This window comes from Clinocottus analis, unplaced genomic scaffold, assembly GCF_023055335.1.
Source record: "Clinocottus analis isolate CAN_PGR_092001 unplaced genomic scaffold, fCliAna1.0.p SCAF_37, whole genome shotgun sequence".
Lineage (NCBI taxonomy): Eukaryota > Metazoa > Chordata > Actinopteri > Perciformes > Cottidae > Clinocottus > Clinocottus analis.
This window is the reverse complement of record NW_027176120.1, coordinates 1,285,134-1,310,722: the sequence shown is the minus strand read 5'-3', so window position 1 is coordinate 1,310,722 and position 25,589 is coordinate 1,285,134. Positions and strand designations below refer to the sequence as shown.

The window sequence follows — 25,589 nt, the reverse complement described above, 5'->3', positions numbered from 1 at the left end:
TCTGAACTATGGAGGGACTGGGGATCGTACCTTGCGATTACAGGACAACCACTCATCCCCCTGAGAAAGAGTCGACCCTAGCACAATGACAATGATGCTCGAACTCCAGCTTCACCTTGAGAAGAAGCTACATCACCTCTGGCTCCTCTTTGCTGCACCTGCTGCAGCCAGTCTGTGTCCTATTTGTTCTGACAGAAAGATAATGGCAGTCAGTGAAGGCATAAAGTATCTTTACTTCACCTGCATTTCTCAGCCGAGGATACACAGAATCACTGATGCAAACAGACAAGAATTACAAAGTCATAGAATACATATCTTCGTGTATTTGGGCTTGTCGGAAATAAATCCCAATTGGTAGGATGGGATGATGGAAGTGTGTGTGTGATGGATGATGGAAGTGTGTGTGACAGTGTGTACTTCAGCTCTACGGCTGGGTGAAGAGCCTCAATCACGAGCTGTGAATACGCAGAATAATACTGTGAGTAAGTAGTAGCAGAATTAGACAATCGTTTGACGTGAAGAAAAAAATCCTCCTTCGAGCCGGATTTGAACCAGCGACCTAAGGATCACTGAATTGCATCTACAGTCCTCCGCTCTACCAACTGAGCTATCGAAGGTCACGTCCTTTCTCTGCAGAACTACTGTAAAAAAATATAGAGGACAAAAGTGTTTTTTTTTCCTTCACAGTGAAAATGGATTAATTTCATGCTCTTTCTATGACAACGAATAATCAGAACAAACACAAAAAGTAAGTTTAATTTTTTTTCTTTATTTTGTTCTTGTATTAATCTTTCACACAGCAATTACTTGCACTTTGTACACATTTTGCTGCTGCTGATGCTCTCTCTTCATGCCGGCACCGATGATCGCTTTTTCCCACCCTCGTAAACAAGGAGACAATGTCACACCAGCTCTCGGCCACAGATGTTAGGGGGCGCTATTGCCTTCAGTAGGGACGATAACTGGTGATGGGAAACTGAAATAGTGAGGTACTATCCCTAGCTGTTTGCTACACTGCTCTCATGGCCTCAGACACTGCACACCTGTTCAAAACATTTCAATAAATCAGTATGATCTGATGTCCAAATCAATAATGTATAACTTATACATATAACCCCACAATTTCCAAATCATTCTCAATTCAACCAAGCAAGTGAAATACGGCTTGGTTGTATGCACCTGATGACATTGTAATAACAAATTAAAATCAGCAACCAAGTGACATACTGATCAGAAACCGTATGTGTGCAGCGTTTGGACCAACCGAGCAAGAAAAAAAACAATGACTTGTGATTTTATTACTGAACAATGTTTACAATTATCATTTTCATCCTGCCACTTCCACAACAGCCATTTAGCTGCTGAAAAAAGGACAGACGCGTCTGCAAAACCTTCCAGGGTCACTGATGGAGACGGCAGAACAGCAGCAGGACACATGATATGTAGAACATACAAGTACTGTGAACCTTTTAGACGAGCAAGCCTGTATGGGGTTGGACTTGTTTCTAAAATTTGTTACACTTCACTCAAATAAAAGTCTAGTCCTTTTCCAGAGAAAAGATGACACAAATCAGCTTAACTTTCTGTACACAATGAGGAAAAAAAGACACAATATTTAACAATTATGTCTTTGTAAACCAATCTGAACAAATGAAAAGAGGCATAATTAATACATCAACATAGAAAATAAAAAAGGCAAGGTTTACTCTATGATAGTGTCGAGATAAATGCTATTTAAAACAAAGATGTAACTACATTTGTTTTTACATATATGTATATATATGTAAAAACAAAACAAGAATAAAAAAGAGAGTACCATCATCAATCATCATCCGAGCTAAAGGATGACGTGATTCACCAAAATAATACCCTTTACTAGGAGCATGTTGTTAGTATACACAGTACAGTCTCTGTCTCTCTCTCTCTCTCTCTCTCTCACACACTCACACACACACACACACACATACACACACACACACACACACACACACAGGTCTTGTAACACTGTAATAAAGGGTCATCTACAGACCCAACACAAAGACTGGACAGTGCGTTATCAGGAGAGGGAAGACCTGTCGAGTTGTTCTCACCGGTGAAAGCTCTCATATTGTGTATACTTTAACTTTACAATTAAGTGTTCCTCCCAAACGCCTCTGGAGCAGCTGCAAAATCATGTAATGGACCACCAGATGCTGATGTGCCTATTTCGGAGAGCTCGGACAGATTCGTAGTTCATTGGAAAAGAAGCGAGTGGGAATCCTGTCAGGATAAATTGAATCTACAATAACTGGTTTTATTGGGTGGATTTCAGCAGTTTTTGAGCAATGGGAAGCCAACCAAGTCCACTTGTTATGATGTGTTTTGTGGACATTTCAAGTCGAAATGAGGAAAAAAGTCCTCCAAAGGAGGGGAATGTACATGACTTCAATATGTGACCTATAATAGTGGCCTGTTTAATAGTGTTCCTCTACTGGGAGCTGTATGTTGTAGTACGCATTACTAACATCCAAGTGTCCTTGACAGGTTTACATTTATGTAAATATAAACTGTGTCTCTAAAGACATGCTCTGCTTCAGTACCAACTCTTGTTCTCTCATCCTCCTTCAGCCCTCCAACCCACTTCCCAGTCTGAGGGTTCTTCCTGGCACTGAGACCTGAGACCAGCCCGGTTCATTCCTCTGTACTCGGGAAGACCGGCGTCGTCAGGTCTCAATGCCCGTCCTCACCGCTGCCACAGCATTTACATCGCCTGGACCACATGAATCCCCCAAAGAACAAAAATAAAGATATAGAAGTAAATACGGGTACCTGTGTATTTAACTTGTAACTTGTACCACAGTGGCTCAATAGTAAGACTCCATGTCGGCCCAAATGACCAGGCCTCAATTTGGTCTTTTGTCATTTCATACACCATCATTAACATACACAGCCCACGTCATAAAAAAATCCAGTCAGGAGCAGGAGGTAAAGTATGGAATGACATTAAATGAAGACAATTGTAACAATGTTAAAAAAAAGTAACACAAGTGGATAACTCAATGGTGTAGTTCATCAGTGCCACCACAGGGGGGAGCCACAGCCCCAACCGTCCACCACCCTACTGACCCACCCTAACCCTCAACCAGCCGTTTAAGCAAAGCCAGCACGCAGTCCCTCCATCACTCATGGTTCCATTGTGTTGTTACTACACACACCTGTAAAGTACCACACAAGTTAGTTTGACTCTACTCCTAACCTACGCTACGTACACCATCTTTATCTCTTCCTGCTCCATTCCCTCCTCCTGTCCCCTCCCCCACCACTCCTCTGCTGTCTCTCTTTGTCGTTTCTCCCCCAGTTTTCATTCAACTGCTCTGACGTCTGGCATCCTTCTCCTGGTTCCTTCTCCTGGTTCCTCTCCCCTCAGTAAAGTTAACTTGTTTCTGTCCTGAATATTAGTACTGATTTACCCTCACATTTAGTACCTTGCTGTCTAGTAGCTAAAACCATGAGTGTATATATAAATATATATATATATATCTATACATGTGCTGCTGCTTCCTCACACTTCCTCCGAATTCTGCTTGCTTGAAAAAGGTTTGGACAGACCTGCTCTGCCAGGCGAACCCGGCAGTGACTCAGACCACATCAGTGGTTCCCCCTGCAAAACAAAATCGATGTCTTCTGTAAGCCGAAGCGTCCCCTGCACCCTGTTAAGTGCTGGCAGAGAGAGTGTTCCGGTCCAGGACCTCCTATCCGCCTCCTGTTTCTGTTATTTTTATAGTCTCTCCTCCTCCGCTTGTCCTTTCACTTCTCCATCAGTCCGTCCTCCTCCGTGATGCCCTGAGCTCGGAGCTCTTCCAGGACGTTGTCCAGGTGTCCGGGGTCGGGGAAGCCGTGGCCCGTTAGGTTGGAGCCAAACTCTGTCTTGTGGTGGACCTTGAAGAGAGGGGAATAAATATTTCTTTTGAGCCGGTGATGACAAATTGATCCCTAAGTACAGTCCGTCACTGTAATGTTATTGTGTGTACCTCGTTCCAGATGACGGTGTCAGACTCTCCAGTAGTGCTCGAAGTCCCGACTGAGAAGATCAACCTGCGGTCCCACGCTACCAGGAGCAGTCTCAGTACCTGATGACAGGTAAGATCCCACTGTTAGAATGCGTCTGAACTAACGATAGGTCTACTCCGGCTGATGGGTGTCGGTCACAGGACGGAGGACCGTGTTTACCTTGCGTCCTCTCTCGCTGTCCGGGAGGTAGCAGTGTCGGGGGAAGCCTCGGGCTGTGAAGGGCTTCCCTGGGTTCGGATGCTCCGGTCCCTGGAAGGAGAGGGTTGATATTAGTAGGCAACGCTCGTGGCTATAAAACCAAGCACAGCATATTCATCTGTTTTCATGGCTCGTGACGCTCAAGTCCACTCTAGCCGGAGCGCTGCTCAGGTCCTTTTCCATGTTGCTCTGTCACTGCCGATAGTGACTACACTGAGTGAGCTCCACCTTTTAGTTTTAGTGCTTTCGTACCAGGTCCCAGATGCTATCTACGACTTTTGTGAATGGAGACACAAAAACAGCCTTCCGATATACAACAAACTGAAGTAGACTGGTTTGGGCTAAAAGGGAGAATTTTTTAATATTAATTTTTACATCATCCAATTTACGTAAACCGTCTCCACGACGTACGTCAGACTAAGGCCTCATCCACAACATCCTAATGGAGTATGCTGTGTGCACGACCCACTTGCTATTCTCAATGTACTCTAACTGGGAACAGTGAAGGGACCTCCGTGTGCGTGGACGCCTAGGTGTCGAGTACCTGAAGGCCTGGCGGTATGTTGTAAATGATGCGTATGCTTTTGCAGTCGGGGTGCCCCGGTAGGGAGTGGGGGATGACGTGGTACTCCATCTTCCCTGCTGGTTGGTTGCCTGTCTTCACGCCGTAGATGGTTTTACAGGTGGGACACTGAAGACTGCGAAGAGGGGAGAAAAGTGTTGAGCTCAAGACAGCGGCGACAATGAAGAGCGGCGGTCTCTGTCTCTGACCCACCTGCCGTCCTTGTTGCCATTGTTATACATGGCCACGAGACACTGGAAATGGTACTGATGTCCACACTGAGCTAGTCGCCCAACTGACTCCGCCCGAGACATAGGCCCAACCCCTGGACCCTTGTATCCAGACGGACCCCCCAGTGGCTCCATACAGATGGTACAGTCCTGGGAAAGAAGAGGAAAGGCCTTCATTCTGGATTATGCCTCATGGGAGTTTGCCCTATGATAAAATATACGCATGAATACTGTTCATACCTCCTCTGGTGGACTTTTTACTTTCTGCAAGTACTTCTTCACCACCTCCTCTGGAGTTTTACCTGCAGACAGAAACAGAGGAGAAGTACCACATATTATAATAAAGACACTTCAAAGGCAGAAACCATCAAACAAAAAGCATTTGTTGAGGTATAAATTTGCTGTTGTTTTTTGTCTCTGCTTGAGTGCCTACCCTTGCGAGCCTGTTTCTTGGTGGTCTTCTTGCAGCAGTGGCCAAAGCCTGGCACGGGCTTGACGTCGCTCTTGCTGACAGGCGGAGGGTGCAGCACCAGCTTTGGAGGTCTGGTCAGACACACGGGCAGAGCGGCGGCGCTCATCAGGATACCAGTGATCCCTGAAATATGGATGTGGTTAGAAGAGAAGAAAAAGTGCTCTCTGCCGTCACCGGCAATGGCCAATGACTGGTGAGAGAGAAGGACTCACCGGCCAGCGCAGGGTGGACTGGACTGGATCCATTGAGGTTCTTCACTGGGACCGTGGGCACACTGCAACAGAAGACACACACTGTTGCACTACTGAGCACTTCCTCCAGTGATGGCGTCCCACACAAGAACCTGCACTTACTTTGAAAAACTGATGACCGTCATTTTTACACTAAGAGGTTACAAATGTGTAGAAAGGAAAAGCAGCCAATGAAATCAGCTGATGAATGAGTATCCTTTCCAGAGTGAAAGCAGAGGACAGACTGAACGAGTCCTCTCCTCTCTTGTTTCTCAGCGTGCTGCTCCTGACAGTCACTGTGTGTTTATGAGCGCTAATCCACAAAGAGAGGGACGTCACGCAGCTGCTTACTGGGGATTACCTGCCTCGTCACAAAGCCCATCATCATCGTCATCGCTGGGTGACAAACACACATATCACACACGGATACATCGACAGTGTTGATAGAATTATACAGTACATTTGATGATAGTGATCTGTAAATCTGTTTAGAAGTGTGAGCTTTACATTTAGGGATTGTACTCAGTTACTGGAGTCTGAGGTCAGTTGATAATAAACTACTGAGCTGTGGGCAGATGTTGGTTAGTCCATTACTACACTTCTACGACTCCTCCCATGCGAAACCAAGGTCTTATGTCACCTCATCATACGTCAGCTCATTGAGGCGACACAGAAATAACAACACTCGCCATCTGATCTGAACATCCTGCCCGATCAGTGCTACAAACCTGTGGTTAAAACGCTCTCATGCACTCCATTTCCCCTCCTGATGCTCACTCAATCTGTCCTGAAATCAGCTGGAGGAGAGCTAGTTAACGTTAGCCGTTAGTAGCACTGTCCTACTAGAATGTTTTTATCAATAAAGATACAATCTTTTATTTCCTAATTATTGGAATTGTGTGTTTTCGGAGTGAAATGGTATTGATACTTGGTATTGGCCGATATGCATGTTGAGTTATTGGAATTGGTATCAGAAAGAATGGTATAAAAAAAACACCACGACAAGCCTCAGCTCCACCAACTCATTGAAGCTGGAGCACTCATACGAGCGGAGAAGTGAGCCTCGACACAGGCGGCGGGACGGAGTGTGGTGATGATCTGTTGTTTCCTGTTGTTGGTTTAGCTTTAACAGGCTCTCTGTCAGTGGACTAAGCTGCTTTCACTTAACCCCGCTCAGTGACACATGACGATAGGCGAGGGAATGACTCACTGGGACGTGTTTTGTGTGGAAGTCTGCCCGACTGTGGATGATGGAAGGAGTTTTTCACCAGCTTCGGGAGAAATCATGGTGGGAGCCGGGGGCCTCCTCTCACATAAAAGAAGGCGCAGCGAGCACTAAGTCCGGCGAGCACTAGCGCAGCGAGCACTAGACCCTTCCAAGTGGACCTCGGGGACCAGCGAGCCGGTCCCCCCAAGGGCAGACTGCACAGGAGCCGACGTGTTGCCAAGTTTCAGACTATCTTTGGTTCATCTGGGCGGGACAGATGAGAGTGTGGCGGGCTGCAGCGGTCAGGGAAGGTGTTCTGTTGCTGGACTTTCCCTCTGTCATGGAAGAGGCCTCTGGTGCATCTGACCATCTCACAGACAAACATCTTACAAGAAAGTACCATCCAGACTTCCCCGTAATGAGCAGGAGAAGTTCTAGTTTAACCAGACCACTGCCCCGCCAGCAGCCAGCCAGGAGCCAGCCTTCCAACAACCAAGCAGTGAGGATGCGTGGCTAAATGTGGCCATTGCATCTTAATCACTTCAAATTTCCTTCTACGCTGATCAGATTAGTCTGAGCCTCGATCTGAATATGAGCGCTCTGCTGTCGTCAGAGCAGTTTAAATCTGTCATGGATTATTCATGACAACACAAGACTTACAGACTCCTCAGTTCTAACCCGGCTATCTGCTGATGACGGATGGGAAACACCTCGATTACATCAAGTCAATGAGCGACGATGACAGCGCTCACAAACACTGACACACTAACCACTTGTTGCCAGTTCTATTAATATTTAATACACTGCTGCGTGAGCAGGGATGGTTTTATCGTATGAGGTGGGGGGTGGAGGTGGATTAGAGAGAGAGTCTGATCCTGAATAAACTGCATGTAGCTCATTAACACACTTTCCATCTGCCCCACTAATGAGACAGACACACACACACACACACACAATATATCAGTGACGGTGGTGTTGGCTAACCCCCCCCTCCGCAAGCTAACAGCAAGCTACGCAGCCCTGCTTTCCATCGCGCATGTCTCACAAGCAGGCTGAGATGCGCTTGCCAGTGATGTTACACTGTGATACAGAGTCCACAGACATGATAACATAAGCTAATAGGGAAATATTATTATAATACATGCAGTGTATTTGTGAAAAATAATTACATTATAATATATATATATATATATATATATATATATATATATATATATATATATATATATATATATTGTTTGTGTTGTTGTTTCATTGAGTCTGTAGGTTACATTGTAATATCTGTGGTAAGGAGATATTTTGAATTAGATCAGAATTGATTGGTCCTCCCTCTCCTCTCTTTGGGACAAACCAAACACGGCTCGAGAGAGAGACTTTCTCACCTTCACATGACCTGAAGGCCGACGTAGGGCATTCAGTTGGTTGTAACTTGCAACTCTACCACTAGATGCCACTAAACCCCACAGTGCTCCTTTCAAGAAGCAGAATGCAATGTTGATTGAAACATCATGTTGCATGCACTGATAACAGCAAGTGGAAGTTGAAGAAGTTGTAACGTGAGCCTACAACCATTTAAATCACTTTACTGTAGTAAAGTGTCATTGTGTCTCTCCAGAGATAACACTTTAGAAACCATCAACACCTACATCACAAGTATTTGAAAGAGTTTCATTATCTACAAATGTAGAGTGTCCTCCGTGAAACATTACCCAAAGAAATCAGAGAAGAAGAAACAGAAGAAGGAGGATCCCTCCCCTGCCTGGGCAAGGGGGGCTGAATGGGACTCCAGTCTCTTGACCCCCTTCAACCTCGGCCCTCCCTCCTAGCCTTCGCCTGCTTCCCACGAGATCACACACTCCCTTTGCTTTGTCTCCCACACTCCACCCGTCCCCCTGCTCCCCTATTCTACTCGGCCCAGATGGACATCAGCTGGACTGATTTAGACGCCAGACAATAACACACTCCCACACATTCTCACACACATATTGTCACTCATCAGATGCACCCACAGCCACATGCATTCCTATGGACACACACACACTTGCGAAGGATGTTTCAAGGAAACCTTATGTGCTTAATTTAAGCGAAAAAATATGCTGATGTGACAGAAAGTGGTAGACGTGTGTGACGTTTCCGAGGATCATGCTACGTTTGAAATGAGGTGATCTTAACAATGAATAGGGAAGGACATTTTTGGAATAAACCCGACAGATATAATGTTCAAAAACAATGTATGACAGATCCAAACGTCTCACATGGTCATTTGGACTACAAAACCATTGGTGATGCTACAGCGGTGGCACAGAGTCATGAAGTCTCAATCATCTTCTCAATATTGAGAAAAAATGTTTTTGTGATTTATTTTTTTTTACTGTTTTCCAGCAGTCTGATGTCACTTTCACATCTGCTGTCCAATAAAGCCCTAGAAACATACTCAAAGAAGCCACTAAAGTAGCAAGCTGTGATGAAAAGACAAAGATCTGGTGAAGTTATTACTTAACAGCGTCATGCCTCACAAAGCAGAGGATCCTGCTCTGAAACTACTGCTTCATGCCTGCATGCTTTCACACTCAGGAGTTCTTTCCTCTTCCTCATTCAAGGACATCAGTTGCGTCCAAGGTTTCATTCTGCATATCTCCTTTGAATGTTGCAGCTCCACTGCCGGTCTATAAAGAGCCAGAGCCCAACACAGCTCTGCTCTCTACAGTCATGCTTTGCGGGGGCTCTTTCTCACTGGCTTTCCTGTTTATTTTGCGTTTTCTCAGGACGCCGTCTGTGCTGCCCCCTCCCTCCTCAACAGCAGCCCATCCATTCATTCCTTTGTCTCGTTCCTATAAGTCATCACCCCCACTGGAGAGGGAGAGAGAGCACACATTCTTCACTGGATCGCTCGTTAGGATTGTCAATATTTACTGTGTGTGAGAGAGAAGGACAACGTGTGCATTTGTTAAATGCCTTTACAGCCAGGCATCGTTGTGTGTGTGAGCGTGTGTCACACACTCCCTCGCCCCTCTCGGGTGTTGGCCTGATTCCTTGCACCCCTGTGCGATCAATCTTTGACGGTTTGCTGACGTGTTTCTTTGTTTTGCCCCCCCCCACACACACACACACACACACTACCCTATTCCCATAAGTCTCTGTCTTGGGCGCTGTCTGAGTCTGGAACAGTCCACACACACACACACACACACACACACACACACACACACACACACACACACACACACCCCTCCCCTCTGCTGTGATTGTCTTGGGGTAGAAACAATGCTGACTGGTCTGGTATGTCGACACCCCCACCTGAAAAATATTGTCATTATGAATACCCTGCCATCTTTCTGATGAGCTACTCCACCCCACATCCACCCCGAATGACTCCACCTTCTCTGGCAAAAGCTCCGAGGCTTGTGTCTCATCACTAGGCGGGAGAGACAAGTCTAAAACAGGAAGCAGACAGAGAAAACAGGACAACTCGTGAAAATAAATAAGAGGAAGAGAAGCAAATGAGAGGAAAAGTTAGGAAACTGTAGGAAGAGAACACCGAGAGGGGGAGGAGCAGCAGAGGCTCCGCATTGTGCTGCTAATGCGGCCCAGGCTTGTCTAATCCAACAAAGGTTACTGTGGAGACCAACAATGAGGCTCTGAGGGGCCCGAGCGCTGAGACGCGACGGGAGAGGAGGGAGGAGAGGAGCCAGGGAAGGAGAGAAGGGGCCGGCAACAACGACGTGGTTGAGGGAACAGGTGTGTGTGTGTGTGTGTCGGTGGGGGTGGGGGGAGGTGTCGGTGGGCAGCACCAAATCTACATCTCAAAACCATCTGACCTTGCTTTCAGTTTGACACAGATCTTTAGCCAGAGCCCCGTGTTTTGGTCTCTGGTGATAGACTACAGCTAAAAAGCATCACTTGCTGGACAGAGCAGGCTTTTCTCATCTGTTGTCTCAACACATTCATGGTAACGCTCTGAGGAAAACCAGCTTTAATCACTTTCCTGTGGCATTATGGGAAGTGACTTTTACCCCACCCACCCACCCAGAAACAACAACAAGGCAGTGAGGCAGCAGAGCTGAATGTTTTCTAAAGACTGAGAGTCTGTAGTCATGCCAGCACTCATGAGCTCCATCCAGACACCAGCATAGCAACATGAAAGTATGTTCATCGTACTCACCGTCGGGTGTAGCGTGAACATTTGCACATTTCCACTAGCTGGGGGACATGCCACTCACTCATTTTGGTAAGATATTTTGGTCAGAAAGTCTTTTGTATTGGTGAAGTTCATGTAAAGCCCAAGTCATGCTCTGTTTTTCATGGAAAGAGGTTTGGAATGGAAGATAAGTAGTAATTGGTTGTGCCTATGTTATTGATTAGGTGCACACTGAGCTGCTGGAGTTCCAGAGAGCTGTGTGTGGAGAACAAGTAAGGCTGGCAGTTTGTTGTGCTTGCAGTGCACAAATCAAACTTGTGATCATTTCATACCCCTCAATCAAGCCATCCAGAACAATAAAATAATGTGAAATAGTTGATATGTATCTTCCAGGACCTTCCATTGTGCCCATGATGACATTACTAGGTGGTGTGATGGGGCTATTCAGAGAGTAGAACAAATGTTTTCTAATGGTCTTCATACAACTTCATACGGCGTATAACAGGGATTTGATTGTTTCAAATGCTACGGTCAGCTGACACAAGAAACAGGACAACATATTTTATAATTTAAATTCTTCTTCACCGTCTTCTGCCTGTTATTCCGTCCCCTTCATGAGAATGATGACGATGTCAACGCTAAACAGGTGAAACCTCAAAGTACAACAAACACAAACAGGAGTTTCCAACAGGCCTGAGTGAGAATGTGAGTCACACCTCTGAAATCTCTCTTGTAACAACGTGACAACACCGACAAGCACAGCGCCTTCAGATGGAAGCGACATGGCTCGTATGTGTTTGTGTGTATCTAACGTGCTTTTGTGTGTCTGGACATGCATTTCTCACTGCATGTCTGTGCAGAAGTAAAACATGTAGTAATAGCAGGCGCAAATTAATGTTCAATTTCAGCGTCCCCAGTTTTGCATGCTGCAACTTAAGTCCCTCAAAATGTCCTTAAATCCGTTGAAAACTTATCACCTAACAACAATAATAACAACACTCAATCCAGTATGCTGTAACTTGCATCGTGTTCTGATCCGCCCTTTGCGGAGCTGAAGCCGTGACGTCGCTCTCTTCATGGACACGAGACTCCACTGACAAAAGCAGTAACTTTACACAAGTCTGGTTGCGTTCTCGTGTGGGACTTTTGGAACCTCCGAGCTGCCTCTACAAACTGTAGGTAGGTAGGTACCGCAGGTACCCAACACACTGAGCCGTGTAGAAGGTGTAGGAATGACAACTAGGAAGCTACAGAACCAAATAAACAGTTGAATGAAGATACTGGTGTTGCGTGTCTGTTTGATTTACTCACCCTGATGCAATGAGCGCTCTGGACTGAGCCATCGCTATCCTCTGTAACGCTGGTCGGCTCAGCCCGGCTAAGCTGGATCTCTGTGGCAACGGGGCATGGCACACTGTCGCCGCAGACGACGGCGTGCGCTGCGGCTTCATCACCATTGGCGACGGAGATGGCACGGGAGAGGGGGGCGTGGTCACGATGTTGGCGGGGGAAACCAATGTGGCGGTTGGCACCGATTCGCCGGCTGAAGACGAGGAGTGCTTGGCGGGAATGGACGGAGGCATAGGGTTCGGTTTGGATGATGGCGGCTGAGGAGGCGGGAGGGACGGCGGAGGCGGCCGAGTGGAAGACAAGGAAATACCCAGAGAGGAGGTGCCCGCGGTGAGCGCGGCCAGTGACTGGGCAAAGAGCTGGGCGTTCCTTCTCGGGGAGGCGGTGTTCCTGGAGATGGCAAGACCGTGCGGCAGCGTCTGATAGTAGTTGGAGTTCTGCTGTCCTCGCCCCAGAGTGGCGGACTTAGAGGGACTCAGAGGTTTAGAGGAGACCAGTACTGAGTTCTTGGGCCGCTGCATGGTCAGTGAGCGCCTACCTAGAGTCTGTATCCCTGCTCCTCCGACCCCAGCTCCTCCTGTATTGGTCTTCACACTAAAGACAAGCATGCACTGCTGGCAGGAACAAGGCTGGCCCAGTCCAGTAGTTGGTATGCCCCCATTGGGGGGGACAGAGCTTCCAATCCCCATGCCGGCCCCTGACACCCCAACACCGAGCAGGGCTCCTGTTAGGCCTCCACCTCCTCCGACACCGCCTCCTTTGGGTATTGGAAGGGGACCGGACACTAGAGGGTAAGACATGTCGGCACGTCTCTGGAGCCTCCGACACCTCTGGCTCTGTCTGTTCACCTGCAGGAGGACACAAAACATTCGCTTTACAATCGTATTGACTACGAGTTAAAAGGGTACATTGATCTGATTTTGTTATGTTTTTGTGTCTGACTAAATAATAGGAACTACAATTTTTTGAAATTGGTCCAGTACTGAACCAGAGGGTGGCAGCTGGCAGACTGCTAAAGGAGCTGCAAAGTAAACCTGTTGGGGCTATTTGGCACCTTGAGTCTATGGCCACTCTAACTTCCTGTTCATTTCTACTGACAGGCTCTGATTGTTATGAGAAGTGTCTGGCAACACTATGAAAAGAGTCTTGCTCCCCAACGGTAGAAACGTGTATGCCGGTCAGGCAGATTGTTGTGCTGCAGTCCAAAGAGAGTAGCTCAGTGTCGCCTCAGAGGCTGAATATTCAGATGGTTTCAGCAATGTGGACGAGGTCTTTGAAGTTGATGGTCGCCCGTATTAATTAGAGCCAGAGTATAGGGATGAAGAGCTGTTACAAGCTGAAGAGTAAACGAGGAGAGAGAGGGAAGAGGAGGGTGGAGACGGGAGACTCAGCAGACTGATGGAGCTGTGACCCTCCGACCACAGACACCTGGTGCTGCCCCTTGCTCACGGTGCACAACCAGACTTCTCTTTGAGCAAGGCTTGGGCACAATTACAAACAGACGGGATCAAGCAAACGGAAGAGAGAAAGGTTGTGTTTCTCTGTGGGGTCCTCTCCATAATGTTGTCAGACTCTTATCATAACTATCTGAGCCTGTCAGCAGCAACAACAAGCTTTTTTAGTGGACGTACTGCTGCCCTGGCAGTGTCCTAAAATACTGGACCAATTATAAAAACCTTGTTCCCATCAGTCAGTGAGACACAAAAACATGAGGGAGTAGGTTGAAGACTACCAAAAGGTATCCTTCAGACCTTATTATGGGCTCATCACAGTACAAGTGAGCTGCCACTTGAAAGCTAAATATCACTTGTGTATTCAAAGAAGAAACCGTATCGAAGGAGTTTCAACTTGACTTAGTCGTTGACGTCCATGTGAAGAATTCAAACACACCTGCGTCATGGTCTGAAAATCAATGAGGTAGCAGAAGCCGAGAGACGTCAGGTCGAGGCAGGGCTGCGGCCGGTTGTGGGCGTTCTCGATGGCGATGGCCACCTCCATGTCGTAGGCCGTCCACGTACCCGCATCGTTCTCCCACTCCCACTGCCAGCCCTGACCCGGGGCCGAGGCCGGGTCGTAAAAACTCCTCCGCACTGGACGGATGGTTCCTAAAGTATATTAAGCGAGGAAGAATTTAAAAAATATTTGTGACAGGTAATTAAGCATGTTCCAATTTGCTTCTTCAATAGTCCACCAAGAGCCTTCCCAGCAGATAAAAGATGTTTTCAAAACAAAGCCAGTGAGGTGGGAACAATGACAAACAACACTTTTTTTTCAGATTGGTAAGATTTTAACAAATGAAACATGACAAACACAAAAATTACAATTTCATAATATAAAACTGAAAATAAAAGAAAAATAATCTATCATTTGAGAATGCCAGTAAAACAAAGAGACGGAGAGAAAGAACACAAGGTAACACTTATTATCACAACACAAGTTGTGTTTCCATTGGACACATTTCGCAGTGTTGGACTCTGGCGCAATATGACAGTAAAAACTGTGCAGCACAAGAGATTTGGAAACAGCGTTTCCACCCCAGTAACTATTGTCATGTGATCTCGGGATTATCTCTGGATCTCCTGTTGGGCTGCAGCGGATCAGACGGGTCAACAACGTGCCAGACGCTCTACGGCCGCCGCTCTAAGCCGGCAGTAAAACAGACAATGCCACGGCTTGAAATGTAAGCATAAAATAACAATACAGTGGAGAATACACTAATGCACAGGTTGCAGGTTTTGATTGAAAAACCAAAGCATGTAGAATTCAAAGCGATACAATTTAGGAAAACTGATAGTCATATTCAAAGTGTGGAGCTTGAGAACAGAGATGGTGTTGTTGCCTTGCATGTTTCTAAATAGGGAGATCAGTTTGATTGTGCTGTGTAGTAACTTGTAAAATAGTCTTAAAAACCGACATCAGGGAGAGGAGGGCAACCAACCAGAGACCACCCACGTCTGCAGGGGTAACAGGCTATTTAGTTGATGCCAGGACAAGCAAGACAGACAGACAGACAGACAGACAGACAGACAGACTAGTTACTAGTTTATGAAAGCAGTTCCCTCACAGAAGACACCAATAGATCTCTTGAGAGGACAGAGTACATGTGACACAGGAGACAGACAGATATGAAAGGGTTAGTAAAACAAAATGAGCCCCTCCCCCCGTCTGTGACCGGCTGATCATCACATGATATCTCAAACTGCCTGTTCCCTAGCTTGACCTCCGTCAGTGCATTACCTAAGATCATGACCAGTACATCATGTCAAAGCTTCAAGTGAGTGGCATCACTCACACACGCTAAACACACACACACACACACACACACACACACACACACACACACACACACTCTGCATTGGAAAAAAGATTTCAGTGCATGCACAGACGCGTCCCGTGAGACTCGTTCTCACAGGAACAACACTGCAGGAATCAGGAGGCCCTCGTTATCGTAGCTTCTTTGGTCCTCGTGGTTATGAAACTTAGGATTTACATAACTGCAGTTACTGCAGAACTGGTTTGTCCAGACAGCGTGAGGTGTGTCCCACGTCTACAAAGTCACCAAGACTCTGCAGCTAGTGAAGGTGTGTGTTTGTGGCTCTGACAGTTACAGCTGAAGGCTGCACACATATCTGTCCATGTGTTACACACAACAGTATAGCAGACGTATCGCCGCTCCTTCAAGAGCACCGCAGCCTTTCTTAATGTTCGGTGTCAGATCATCACAAGGCCGGCTGCTGCTTTCACACAACCCCGGTCAGGCTGTGTGTGTTTGTATGTGAACGCAGGGTTGTGTATAATGACCTGAGGGTGCACCCCTCACCTCCACGAAAAGAAAACGGCAAGCAGTTGGAAGGTCATTTAACACAATCAGAGAACACAAACAATCGACTCAAACGGACTGCAGAAGGTGAACAAATCTGTTGCTGTGTGCGATGAAGAGCTAAAAGCAAATATATAGGCTGTGTGTGTGTGTGTGTGTGTGTGTGTGACTGACCAGCAGTCTGACCTGCAGACTGACCTACAGACTGACCAGCAGTCTGACATGCAGACTGACCTACAGACTGACCAGCAGTCTGACATGCAGACTGACCAGCAGTCTGACATGCAGACTGACCAGCAGACTGACCTGCAGACTGACCAGCAGTCTGACCTGCAGACTGACCTGCAGACTGACCCACAGACTGACTGCAGACTGACCAGCAGTCTGACATGCAGACTGACCTGCAGCTTGACCTGCAGACCGACCTGCAGACTGACCCGCAGACTGACCTACAGACTGACTTGCAGACTGACCAGCAGTCTGACCTGCAGACCGACCTGCAGACCGACCTGCAGACAGACCAGCAGACTGATGCAGGAGGGTGTTTGTGCTCCTCTCACTCATGAAAACCTCACCATCAGTGATTCCGTCAGAAGTATGTGGACATCATGTGATGCTCTGTTGAGGTTAAAAGTTTCATTATAAAAATCAAAAGGACATAAAACACTGACAACTGAAAGGTGAGAACTGATACTGACACCAAAAGCAAAGGAAGCCAAGTCAAAAGCTGTGGGAGAGTTCTGTCAAAGGTTCGGGTGGGAATGAGGAGGAAAAAGAAGAGAGAAGACAGGAGTGAGGAGGAAGAGACAGGACAGGAGTGAGGAGGAAGAGAGAGGACAGGAGTGAGAGGAAGAGAGAGGACAGGAGTGAGGAGGAAGAGAGAGGACAGGAGTGAAGAAGAAGAGAGAGGACAGGAGAGAAGAGGAAGAGACAGGACAGGAGTGAGGAGGAAGAGAGAGGACAGGAGTGAGGAGGAAGAGGAAGAAAGATGACGGGAGGAAGAGAGGACAGGAGGAAGAGAGGAAGAGAAAGAGAGATGACAGGATGAAAGAAGAAGAAAGAGGACAGAAGTGAGAAAGAGGACAGGAGTGAGGAGGAAGCGAGAGCATGAGAGTAATGAGAAGGAGAGAGAGGACACAGAATGTTTTTGTGACTATTTTAATGTTAATGTTAATGAATGTCCTTAATACGCAGCAGTGACATGAATATGTGCTGATGTCTTCACACTCTCATATGTGTCTACTCACTGTGTTGCAGAGCGAGTGATGCCCCCCTCACACACACACACACACACACACACACACACACACACACACACACATACACACACCCTAACCCAACAGGCAGAGTTTCACCTCCTTCACTCTTCCTCCTCTGGTTTCCTTCCCGCTCTCTGACTGTGAGTCATGTGTTTAGGCTGCTAGCTTGAAGCTAAATGACTTCTTCCAATCATGAAATAGTGGGAGTTCCATTCATGGCATGAAAGATAATAACAGCTCATGAGTTACAGCTGTATGGAAAAGTAGGTGACTGCTTTTTTAACACTGCAACAGCACATCCTTCTCCCCTTTCACTTTCATCTGGTCCTCACAGTCGCTTTAATCTTCCTTCTGACCTCAGTTCCTTCATCTAGATTTTTTTAAGCTGTCTCATTCTTGCCACATCTTTTCTTTTTAACTTTCACCCCCCTCCTCTCTCCTCTGATGTTGTCGCACCGCCTCCTGCCTTCAGCTCTCGCTCCTTCTTTGTCTCTACTTTGTCTCACCTTGAAAGAGTCCAATCCCCAGAGTTCTGGGTTCAGACTCAATTTTCAGCTTCACAGATTGCGAGGGAGACAAGCAGAGAGGAGGGTGACGGATGTAGAAAAGAGACGGATCAGGTGGGGACATGAAGCGCAGGCGTCGCTGTAAAAGAACAAGAGACCCTTTACAGAAACCGAAAGTCTATCAATCATTTATGTAAATTCAAATAGTGTTACACGTGTGATAACTAAAGTAACATTATTCCTCTATGGCCTTCACAGGTACAAGTACTTGTTGACGAACTGATAAAATATCAAAAGCAGCGGTTCCTAAACTCAAGAACGTCGCGGCCCAATTTGAAATCTGCCATTACTGTCCGGGACCCGGCGCGTAGCGGGCCGTTACCGGGACCTTCGGGCAAGCGGTCTTCAGACCGGCCCCGTTACCGGCATCACACCTCTCCTTTTCTTTGCTTTTCCGCCGCAGAGTTAGAAATTCATATACAGTATGCTCAAATTCAGTGGAAAGCAAGAAAATACCAACACAAGCACACGAATATAAATGTCGGCCAAATACGCCAACTTACAAAGCCTCTTGAAGTCACAGAATTGTTCTGACAGTTCAAACCGGGAGTTCACGCAACATGTCCTGACTTCATCACGCAGTTCAAAAAGTTGGTGAGCAGCTCACCTGTAAAGCCACCGCTATTGTAGCTATTGTATTGTGTTTCCGGGGCTTTTATTTTGAAGGAAGAAAACGGAAGAGGTGCGGAGACATGTTGGTGGTGAAAAGGGGAAGACGTTAATAAAGAAGTTGCCGGCTTGGCTGACGAACAATCGTGTTATTATTTTATTATTACCACCCAGTATAGGCGCAAAAACAACCCTCTGTTACACCAGTAAAGAATAACACGTAAATTAAATCATAAATAATTTTATATTCATTTCAAACTTTTCAAACTTGAAAATTAAAAACCTTTTATTTATTTATAAATGACCTGTCACGGCCCACCTGCAGTACCTCCGCGGCCCACCAGTGGGCCCACACTTTGGGAATCGCTGGTCTAAAGGATCTCACTCAGTGCGTTTACATGCTGGCATTAATTCGAATCTTGCTTTAGTCGGACTATGCTCTCTTTCGGGGCAACTGCTGTTATCCGAATGTACATGGCAGTGAATAAATCGAATCATTGGCCGAATGCATGTCATATCCGATACGACAGGTGGCGCTGTTTTCATTACATGTAGTGGTGATACAGCCATCTCCGCTTGACCTCTTCACTCTTCATAATGGAGAGAACCCCGCTAGCTTCGGTGGTTGTCGGGGAGCTAGCGCAGAGCAAACGGGGAACTAGCAGCAGCGCTAGCTGGCTACATCAGGGAGCTAGCAGAGACACCCACCGGAGGTCCTATCGGCTCGTAACCCGACTTTTACGTTTGTTTGTTTCTGCCGTCCGTGACAACTTATCGTCTCTTTCGACTTCCGGGTCACGAGTTGGGAGGGAGGGAGAGAGGAGGCGGCGGGATCTTGAGCATGCGCACAAACGCATTGTCCAGTTCCGATCCGATTCAGCGTTTACATGCAGCGTTATTCGAATTATCAATCGAATCGAATCGAGTTATCCAGGGGTGTTAATCGGATCGTAGTCGGACCGCAGTTATTCGAATAAAGGTGTTTACATGAACGGGATAATTCGATTTTAGTCGGACTAAGCCAGTAATTCGAATCCATGTAACCGCACTGACAGTCTCTTTAGAGCCATACAAGTGGTTAGATAGATCAGCAGGCATCGTCTGCTCTGGGAGATGAGTTCATGGCATCATGTAAAAGAGAAATATATTCCATGATCAAGGTACAGAGACGCTGGGTTTATGCCCCTATGCCACCTGGAGAAAGTCCTTCTCCAGGTTAAATATACTGCCATATAACTACATTTAATTGTGAAAAACTGGCAGAATTTGGATTGAATGCTGCATTAATAGATACTCGGTCCCACCGCTGTCATCACGGCCGTCATGAACCTCGTAGGAGTTACCTGCAGACCGATACGGGTGGTTTCCCTGTCGGGACCTGACTCCTACCACTCACCTGGTTCATCGTGTGCATGTAAATGTCGTCAATGCCAATGTCCCTCCGGCTCTTTTGTCAACACCATTAACCCCCCCTTGCATCTCTGGGGAGGCCCCAGCCAACCCATGTCCCCTCTCCCCTCCCCCACAATGACCCGAGCACCCCAGGGCATTGTGGGGGTCTGGGAATGTGTCTCCTTCAGCAGGAGCAGCTGGAACGAGAGGAGCAACAGGCTGAAGGACGGTGAAAAAGATGCCTCAAAGAAAACGATGACAAGGCCGCTTTTAAAAGTGCCATGAAATAAGAGAGGGGCTCCGCTCGCGGTCAAGTGAAGCCCCTCCTTCCACTGTCTGAAGCCCCCTCCCAACTTCTGTTTACTGATAAAGTATTGTTCAAACGTCCATATTATATATGTAGGGGTTAGATAAACATCAAACACATACTCTGTACTGACTACAGAATTATGAGCCACATTGCTGACATCTTAATATGAATTTCCTGATTTCCTGATAAAAACAGAGCATAGTTCATTGCTGTGGGGACATTATGAATCAACATTTTAACCATTATAAGAAATATTTGTTTAAACTCAGAGGAGTGGCTTCAAAAAGCAGAAAAGCTGACTTTGAAGGTCAGTCCACCTAAAGTGTTTCAGGGCCGGAGCTGTTGTGAATTTGGGGTGAACTCGCTTCACCTTACTCATCAGCCTGCTGACGAGCACCTGCTGTCTCTACAGGGGGGCTTGAGGAGTAGAAGCATTTATTCACTGACGAATAAAGTGTACACAAACATACACACTGCTACGTTCACAGCTGTAACGTTCCTGATAACTCAATACTCATCCTCACGAACACTAGCGGTGTCATCCCTGACTGTTTGGCCTCGGCACTACAGCGATGAGCGACGCACCAGCGTGGCCGCTTCCTCTCTCTGGAGGCCGGACTCGGGACCAGGACCAGGAGAGGTTGTCGCTGTGGTAACGGGTCACTTTTATCAGAGTAGTTTTACAACTTTTACCACTTCCCGAGCACAGCGTGGGACCCGAGGAACGCGACTGGTATCGTGCATCGCTCAGAACACAGTTAGCCAAGGTACAGATTTCACAAAAAGTACAGTAAGATTCATATACATTTTGCCCGCAATGACAAATTCCTTGTACTGTATGTTTAACATACTTGGCAATAAATGGTTCTGATTCAGATGTTTCCATATCCTAATGATCAAAACAGGCATGTTGTTCTGCTTCGTTGAGCGGTTCTCTGACTTTATTTGTTGTTATTATTTGATATGATTATGATACTACATGTTTCATTGTGACACGTGTTGGCTGTATCCAACGTGGTGTTGAGCCAACTAAAGAACAATCTCATGCTTCTGTAACATGGAATATTGTAGCGGGTAAGGAACCGTAAGAACAATCTTGAAGCTCTGATATGACATGACCTCTGCAGCCGTGTGACCCGCTCACTACTGAACCTCTGACACGAGCTCAACACGGCAACACATCCTCCTCCAACACGAGAGGCTGAAAGCATTTGTATCAGGTGTATAAAAGATCACGGGATATTTCATGTGATGAGCCAGATTATACTCGAGAAGTGTCATTACTCTGTCATTTCTCGTTTCTTCAATCAGAGAGAGCTCTGCGGAATCACAGACGGGATAAGGGTCAGAGTTCAATGAACCTGCAGCAGCAGTGGAAATGGTCATCACAGCCCACCGCTGACTGCTCTCTTCTCCGTCTGTCTTCCTCCATCTCCCTCTTCACTGAACTTGTAAACCCCCCGCCTCGGAGGTCAGCTCTGCTTCTGTGTCGCAGAGCCACGATGGAGAACTCACATCTGTTCGACAAAATCCAAACAATAGTGGAGGAACGAAAGAAGGAGAGAGGGGGAGGGAGAGAGAGAGAATACAGACTCCCCCCAATTATCTCACTCCTAGTGCAACCACCACCCACTCTGTGTCCATCCCCCCACCGCACAAACACACACTCCAATCTTTCCATCGCTCCCATGTCCGGGCCAAAACCTAAAGGCCCTTAGGACTTTTGCCTATTGACGAAACTAAACACTTGTACAAGAGAGGAGAGGAAATGGGAGAGGGTGACAGACCCCAGGGAGAGAGCGAGGAGAGAAGGAGAGAAGGGAGGGAGGTACAGAGGGAGAGCAACTCAAGTGAACTCTGCTCATCGAGCCTTGAAATATTCTATTCTTTCCACGGAATCAAGGTCTCTCTGTTTCTTCGTGTCAGGAGTGTGCAGCTGCTGTGTGTATGTGTGTGTGTGTGTGTGTGTGTGTATAAGAGCTAAAGAATGCAGCTAACCCAGCGGTACGATGGTCTTTTGCAGCTGCTCCATACCATCATCATATTGTTGAATTTAAACCTAACACAGCCACCAAATAAAAAGACACACACACACACACACACACACACACACACACACACACTGTTTCTGGGGAGGCGAGATGGCAGCAGCAGCAGCCTATGCAAATTCTTCCTGAAGGTTGCAACTGCAGTCCAGAGTGGAAGAGCCTGTCTATTCATTGTCCAGCGAAAATGTAACGATTGCAACGATTTATCAACCGCCTCTATGTGAAAGGGCAATCAAATAATGCCTGAGATAAAAAAATAATCAAAGGACTCATCATTACGCTGGCTATAATTGTGCGGCCCACACCTGATGTCCAACTGTTTTTTCAAACAGCCACACCAGCATGGCCCTGCATGCAACTAGACTTGTGATCACAGACGCCATTTTCAATTGACTTCTTCTGCTCATGAGGAATGTGTTACAAGGCACCTTAGTTTATAATCCCAATGACCTGGATGCACTTTTTCCCGGCTGGAGAAAACTTTTCAACCACCATGCTGCTAGTGTCTGCTGAGTACGGAGGACAACCCCTCACCCAAAACTCTTCTTCTCCGCAACACAACGCAACACATCTGCATGAGTCTATTGCGGGGACTTTTCACTCCAATGTTACCTGAAGGCTCAATGATGGGCTCCAAAGGTGAGCATACAAATGGGGCCCCCACGTCTCTAACGATCAAAAAGCACAGCAATGTGTTTCTGGTTATGGCTGGGCTTTGTTTCGGTATGTGCTGACTGTAGGAAAACATGCTGATTTGTCTCTCAAACTTGACACTCATATGTGTAAAAGATCTCCACCTTCCCAGCCACCGAGCCGTTTTAGAGACCCGTCTTAATATCTTAAACCGAGCACTACTCTTTGACAATAAAGCTGTGAATTTAGAAACGAGACTTGTCCCCAGCAGGGTCGCCTTGGCTGCATTTCATTTCCTGTTTAAGGGTCCACGCGGAGCGGATCAGCCTTGTTGTAAGGACCCACACAGCGGAAGTATTTACGCGGTGGTGTGTTTTTAGGTCAACGATGACCCGAGGCCTGCAGGTTGCTCACAAGCCGAGACCTCGATGGGTAGCCAACAGCACAAGGATGCCAAAGAAGCACGGTGTGCATGGAAATGGCACGGTCCCACGTAATGCCTCGCACCCTCCCCCACCCACCTCCATCGCTCCCAGCAACCTCCTGGTCTTACCTGTGTCCTGTCGGAACTGGTGCATGGACTGAAGATCGATGAGGTACGGCGAAAGCCGGCTGTCCACCTGGCCGAGGACCACGCTCCCTCCGCGGGGGTCGCTGCTCCGTATGGCCGCTTCTATCTGATGGGAGACTGCGGGGCTGTAGGGCCGCCACCGACCGTGTTCGTTCAGCCATTCCCACACCACCACGACGGAGGACAGGAGCATGTTGTTACTGTTGGCCCTGGAAGGGAACATGAAGGAAGGGTGGACAAGACGTTTGTGTTAGCTGGAAGCGTTGCGGAGCCCCTGAGACCAGAGGTTTGTTAGCCCAAATAAAGCCCGCCTGCTCGGAGCCGAGGCCAAGCACACCGCCAACAAACTGGCATATATGCACACAACGCCGTCTTTTCCATGGCGATATGAGTTTGAACCGAGCTCTTTCTGGAAGCCCTGCTCCCCGCGACCATGAATCAAAATAATACAGACCGACTGCGCGACCCAAAAGCTCAAACAAAGCCATGTATCGTGTTTCTTACATGGAGCCGCAGTGGAGCTAACGCCAGGATTAGCCGGAACATTCTTCTGCGTAGAGCCGAGCTCCTCGCGGGGCCAAGCGGAGAGGAAACCCCGGTGCTGGCTGGACTGCCGTAGTTATTACACGGTGGTACGCGGTGACACGCGCAGCAGAGAAGCCCGCCGGTGAGCGCGGTCCGGGTACAGTCGCCTGGACGTGCTCGTCCTCGCTCTGCACACACACACGCACACACACACGCACACACACCAACAGCTACTCCGACGACGAGCTGTGTTGTTCCAGCGGCGGCCCTTTTGATGTTGTGCAGGCTTCCTGCCTCGGTGGGAGAAAACCTCGTCGGTGTCGAGGGACAAACATATCTTAAAAAAATAAAATAATAATCGCTCGTCCTTTATTCTGGAGCGGGAACTAGACGCGTCCCACGTTTTAGAGCCGACAGAAGCAGCAGCCTCGGCGACAGGATGTAGACAGCAGCAGCTCAGCCCTTCTCCGGCATCGCAGACCGAAGTGAAAGTGTGAAAGTAGCGGCTTCCCTGAGCGCAACCTCAGTGTGTGTGTATGTGTGTGTGTGTGTGTGTGTGTGTGTGTGTGTGTGTGTGTGTGTGTGTGTGTGTGTGTGTATGTATATGCGTTTGTTTATCGGTTCAACCGTGCATAGCCTCCTCCACCTCTGCACAAGAAAGCCAAACACTCACCTGTTGATATGAACTTCTGGGTCCACTCTCCGAGTCCAGGACACTTTGTGATCGTCGCAGACCTCTTCATGAAGTACATCCACCCTCTCGGCCACTCGGCTCCATCGTGGCTCTTTCCTTCTCGCCCTCCACAAAGCCAACAAATGTCCTTTATGTAATCAAACGGGAGGAAGTGGACTCCATTTAATAAGTCGGTGGCGGGGGAATGGTGCGTCCATGATGCGCGGAAATAATGAACTCTGCCATGTTTATCCCGAAGTTATCCTTGCGCGTCCATCTTGCCTTAGTGTGGTGAGGCTTGTTGTGAGGCTACGGGGGAGGGTGGTGGGGGCGCAGCGGCCGGCTCCTGCCCCTCACCACGCCTGGTAACCCTCGTAGTGATTGGTGGCCGACAGACCAATAGAAATACGGTCAACAAAAATGTTCTGAACTGATGGTTTGTACTGATGGACATAGTTTAGTTCGTCGGGCATTGTAATCGATAGCTGGCATCATTGCACACCTGAAAACGTAAAATATGATCCAAGTCATGTTCTAATGACGGTACTTTTTAATTTTTCTTTCCTTTGGCCACTTTGAAATTCCCTGTCAGACAGCTGGCAGTGACGTCAGTGTGTGAAGAGTCTGTCGGCTCTTGTCTTCGGGGTGACGTGCTGCCACCTGGTGGATAAATGGGTGCCCTACAAAACATGAAACCTGAAAATGCACGGCGTTTTTGAGGCAATATAATGCCGTCATTTGTTCTA

At 47.4% G+C, this 25,589-nt stretch overlaps 1 protein-coding gene and 1 non-coding gene across 4 annotated transcripts; both read right to left on the bottom strand.

Annotated features, from left to right (window-relative positions):
* Positions 1-531: 531 nt before the first annotated feature.
* trnay-gua (transfer RNA tyrosine (anticodon GUA)) lies at positions 532-617 on the bottom strand. Its single transcript is given in 2 exon segments — positions 532-567; positions 581-617. It is a non-coding gene; the product is annotated as a tRNA-Tyr (tRNA).
* A 165-nt stretch (positions 618-782) lies between these two features.
* LOC137799613 (E3 ubiquitin-protein ligase DTX4-like) lies at positions 783-25,132 on the bottom strand. 3 transcript variants are annotated; one of them, XM_068596426.1, is made up of 13 exons: positions 24,844-24,879; positions 24,150-24,460; positions 23,628-23,854; positions 14,328-14,542; positions 12,399-13,285; positions 5,725-5,786; positions 5,474-5,635; positions 5,281-5,342; positions 5,024-5,190; positions 4,793-4,946; positions 4,210-4,299; positions 4,011-4,109; positions 783-3,918 (listed from the first exon to the last, which is right to left on the bottom strand). In XM_068596426.1, coding segments are annotated over exons 2-13 (2,259 nt in total). In that variant the 5' UTR covers positions 24,152-24,460; positions 24,844-24,879; the 3' UTR covers positions 783-3,786. The 3 variants fall into 3 exon arrangements, with proteins under 3 accessions (XP_068452527.1, XP_068452528.1, XP_068452526.1); XM_068596427.1 differs by lacking the exon at positions 24,150-24,460 and having other exon boundaries at positions 24,844-25,132; XM_068596425.1 differs by lacking the exon at positions 24,844-24,879 and having other exon boundaries at positions 24,150-24,654.
* Between the last annotated feature and the right edge of the window lie 457 nt (positions 25,133-25,589).

Coding starts and splice junctions, on each gene's coding strand:
- LOC137799613 (XM_068596426.1), bottom strand. Junction 5,343..5,473: donor CAAGAAACAGGCTCGCAAGG/GTAGGCACTCAA, acceptor TTCTGTCTGCAG/GTAAAACTCCAGAGGAGGTG. Junction 4,300..4,792: donor ACATACCGCCAGGCCTTCAG/GTACTCGACACC, acceptor CTCTCCTTCCAG/GGACCGGAGCATCCGAACCC.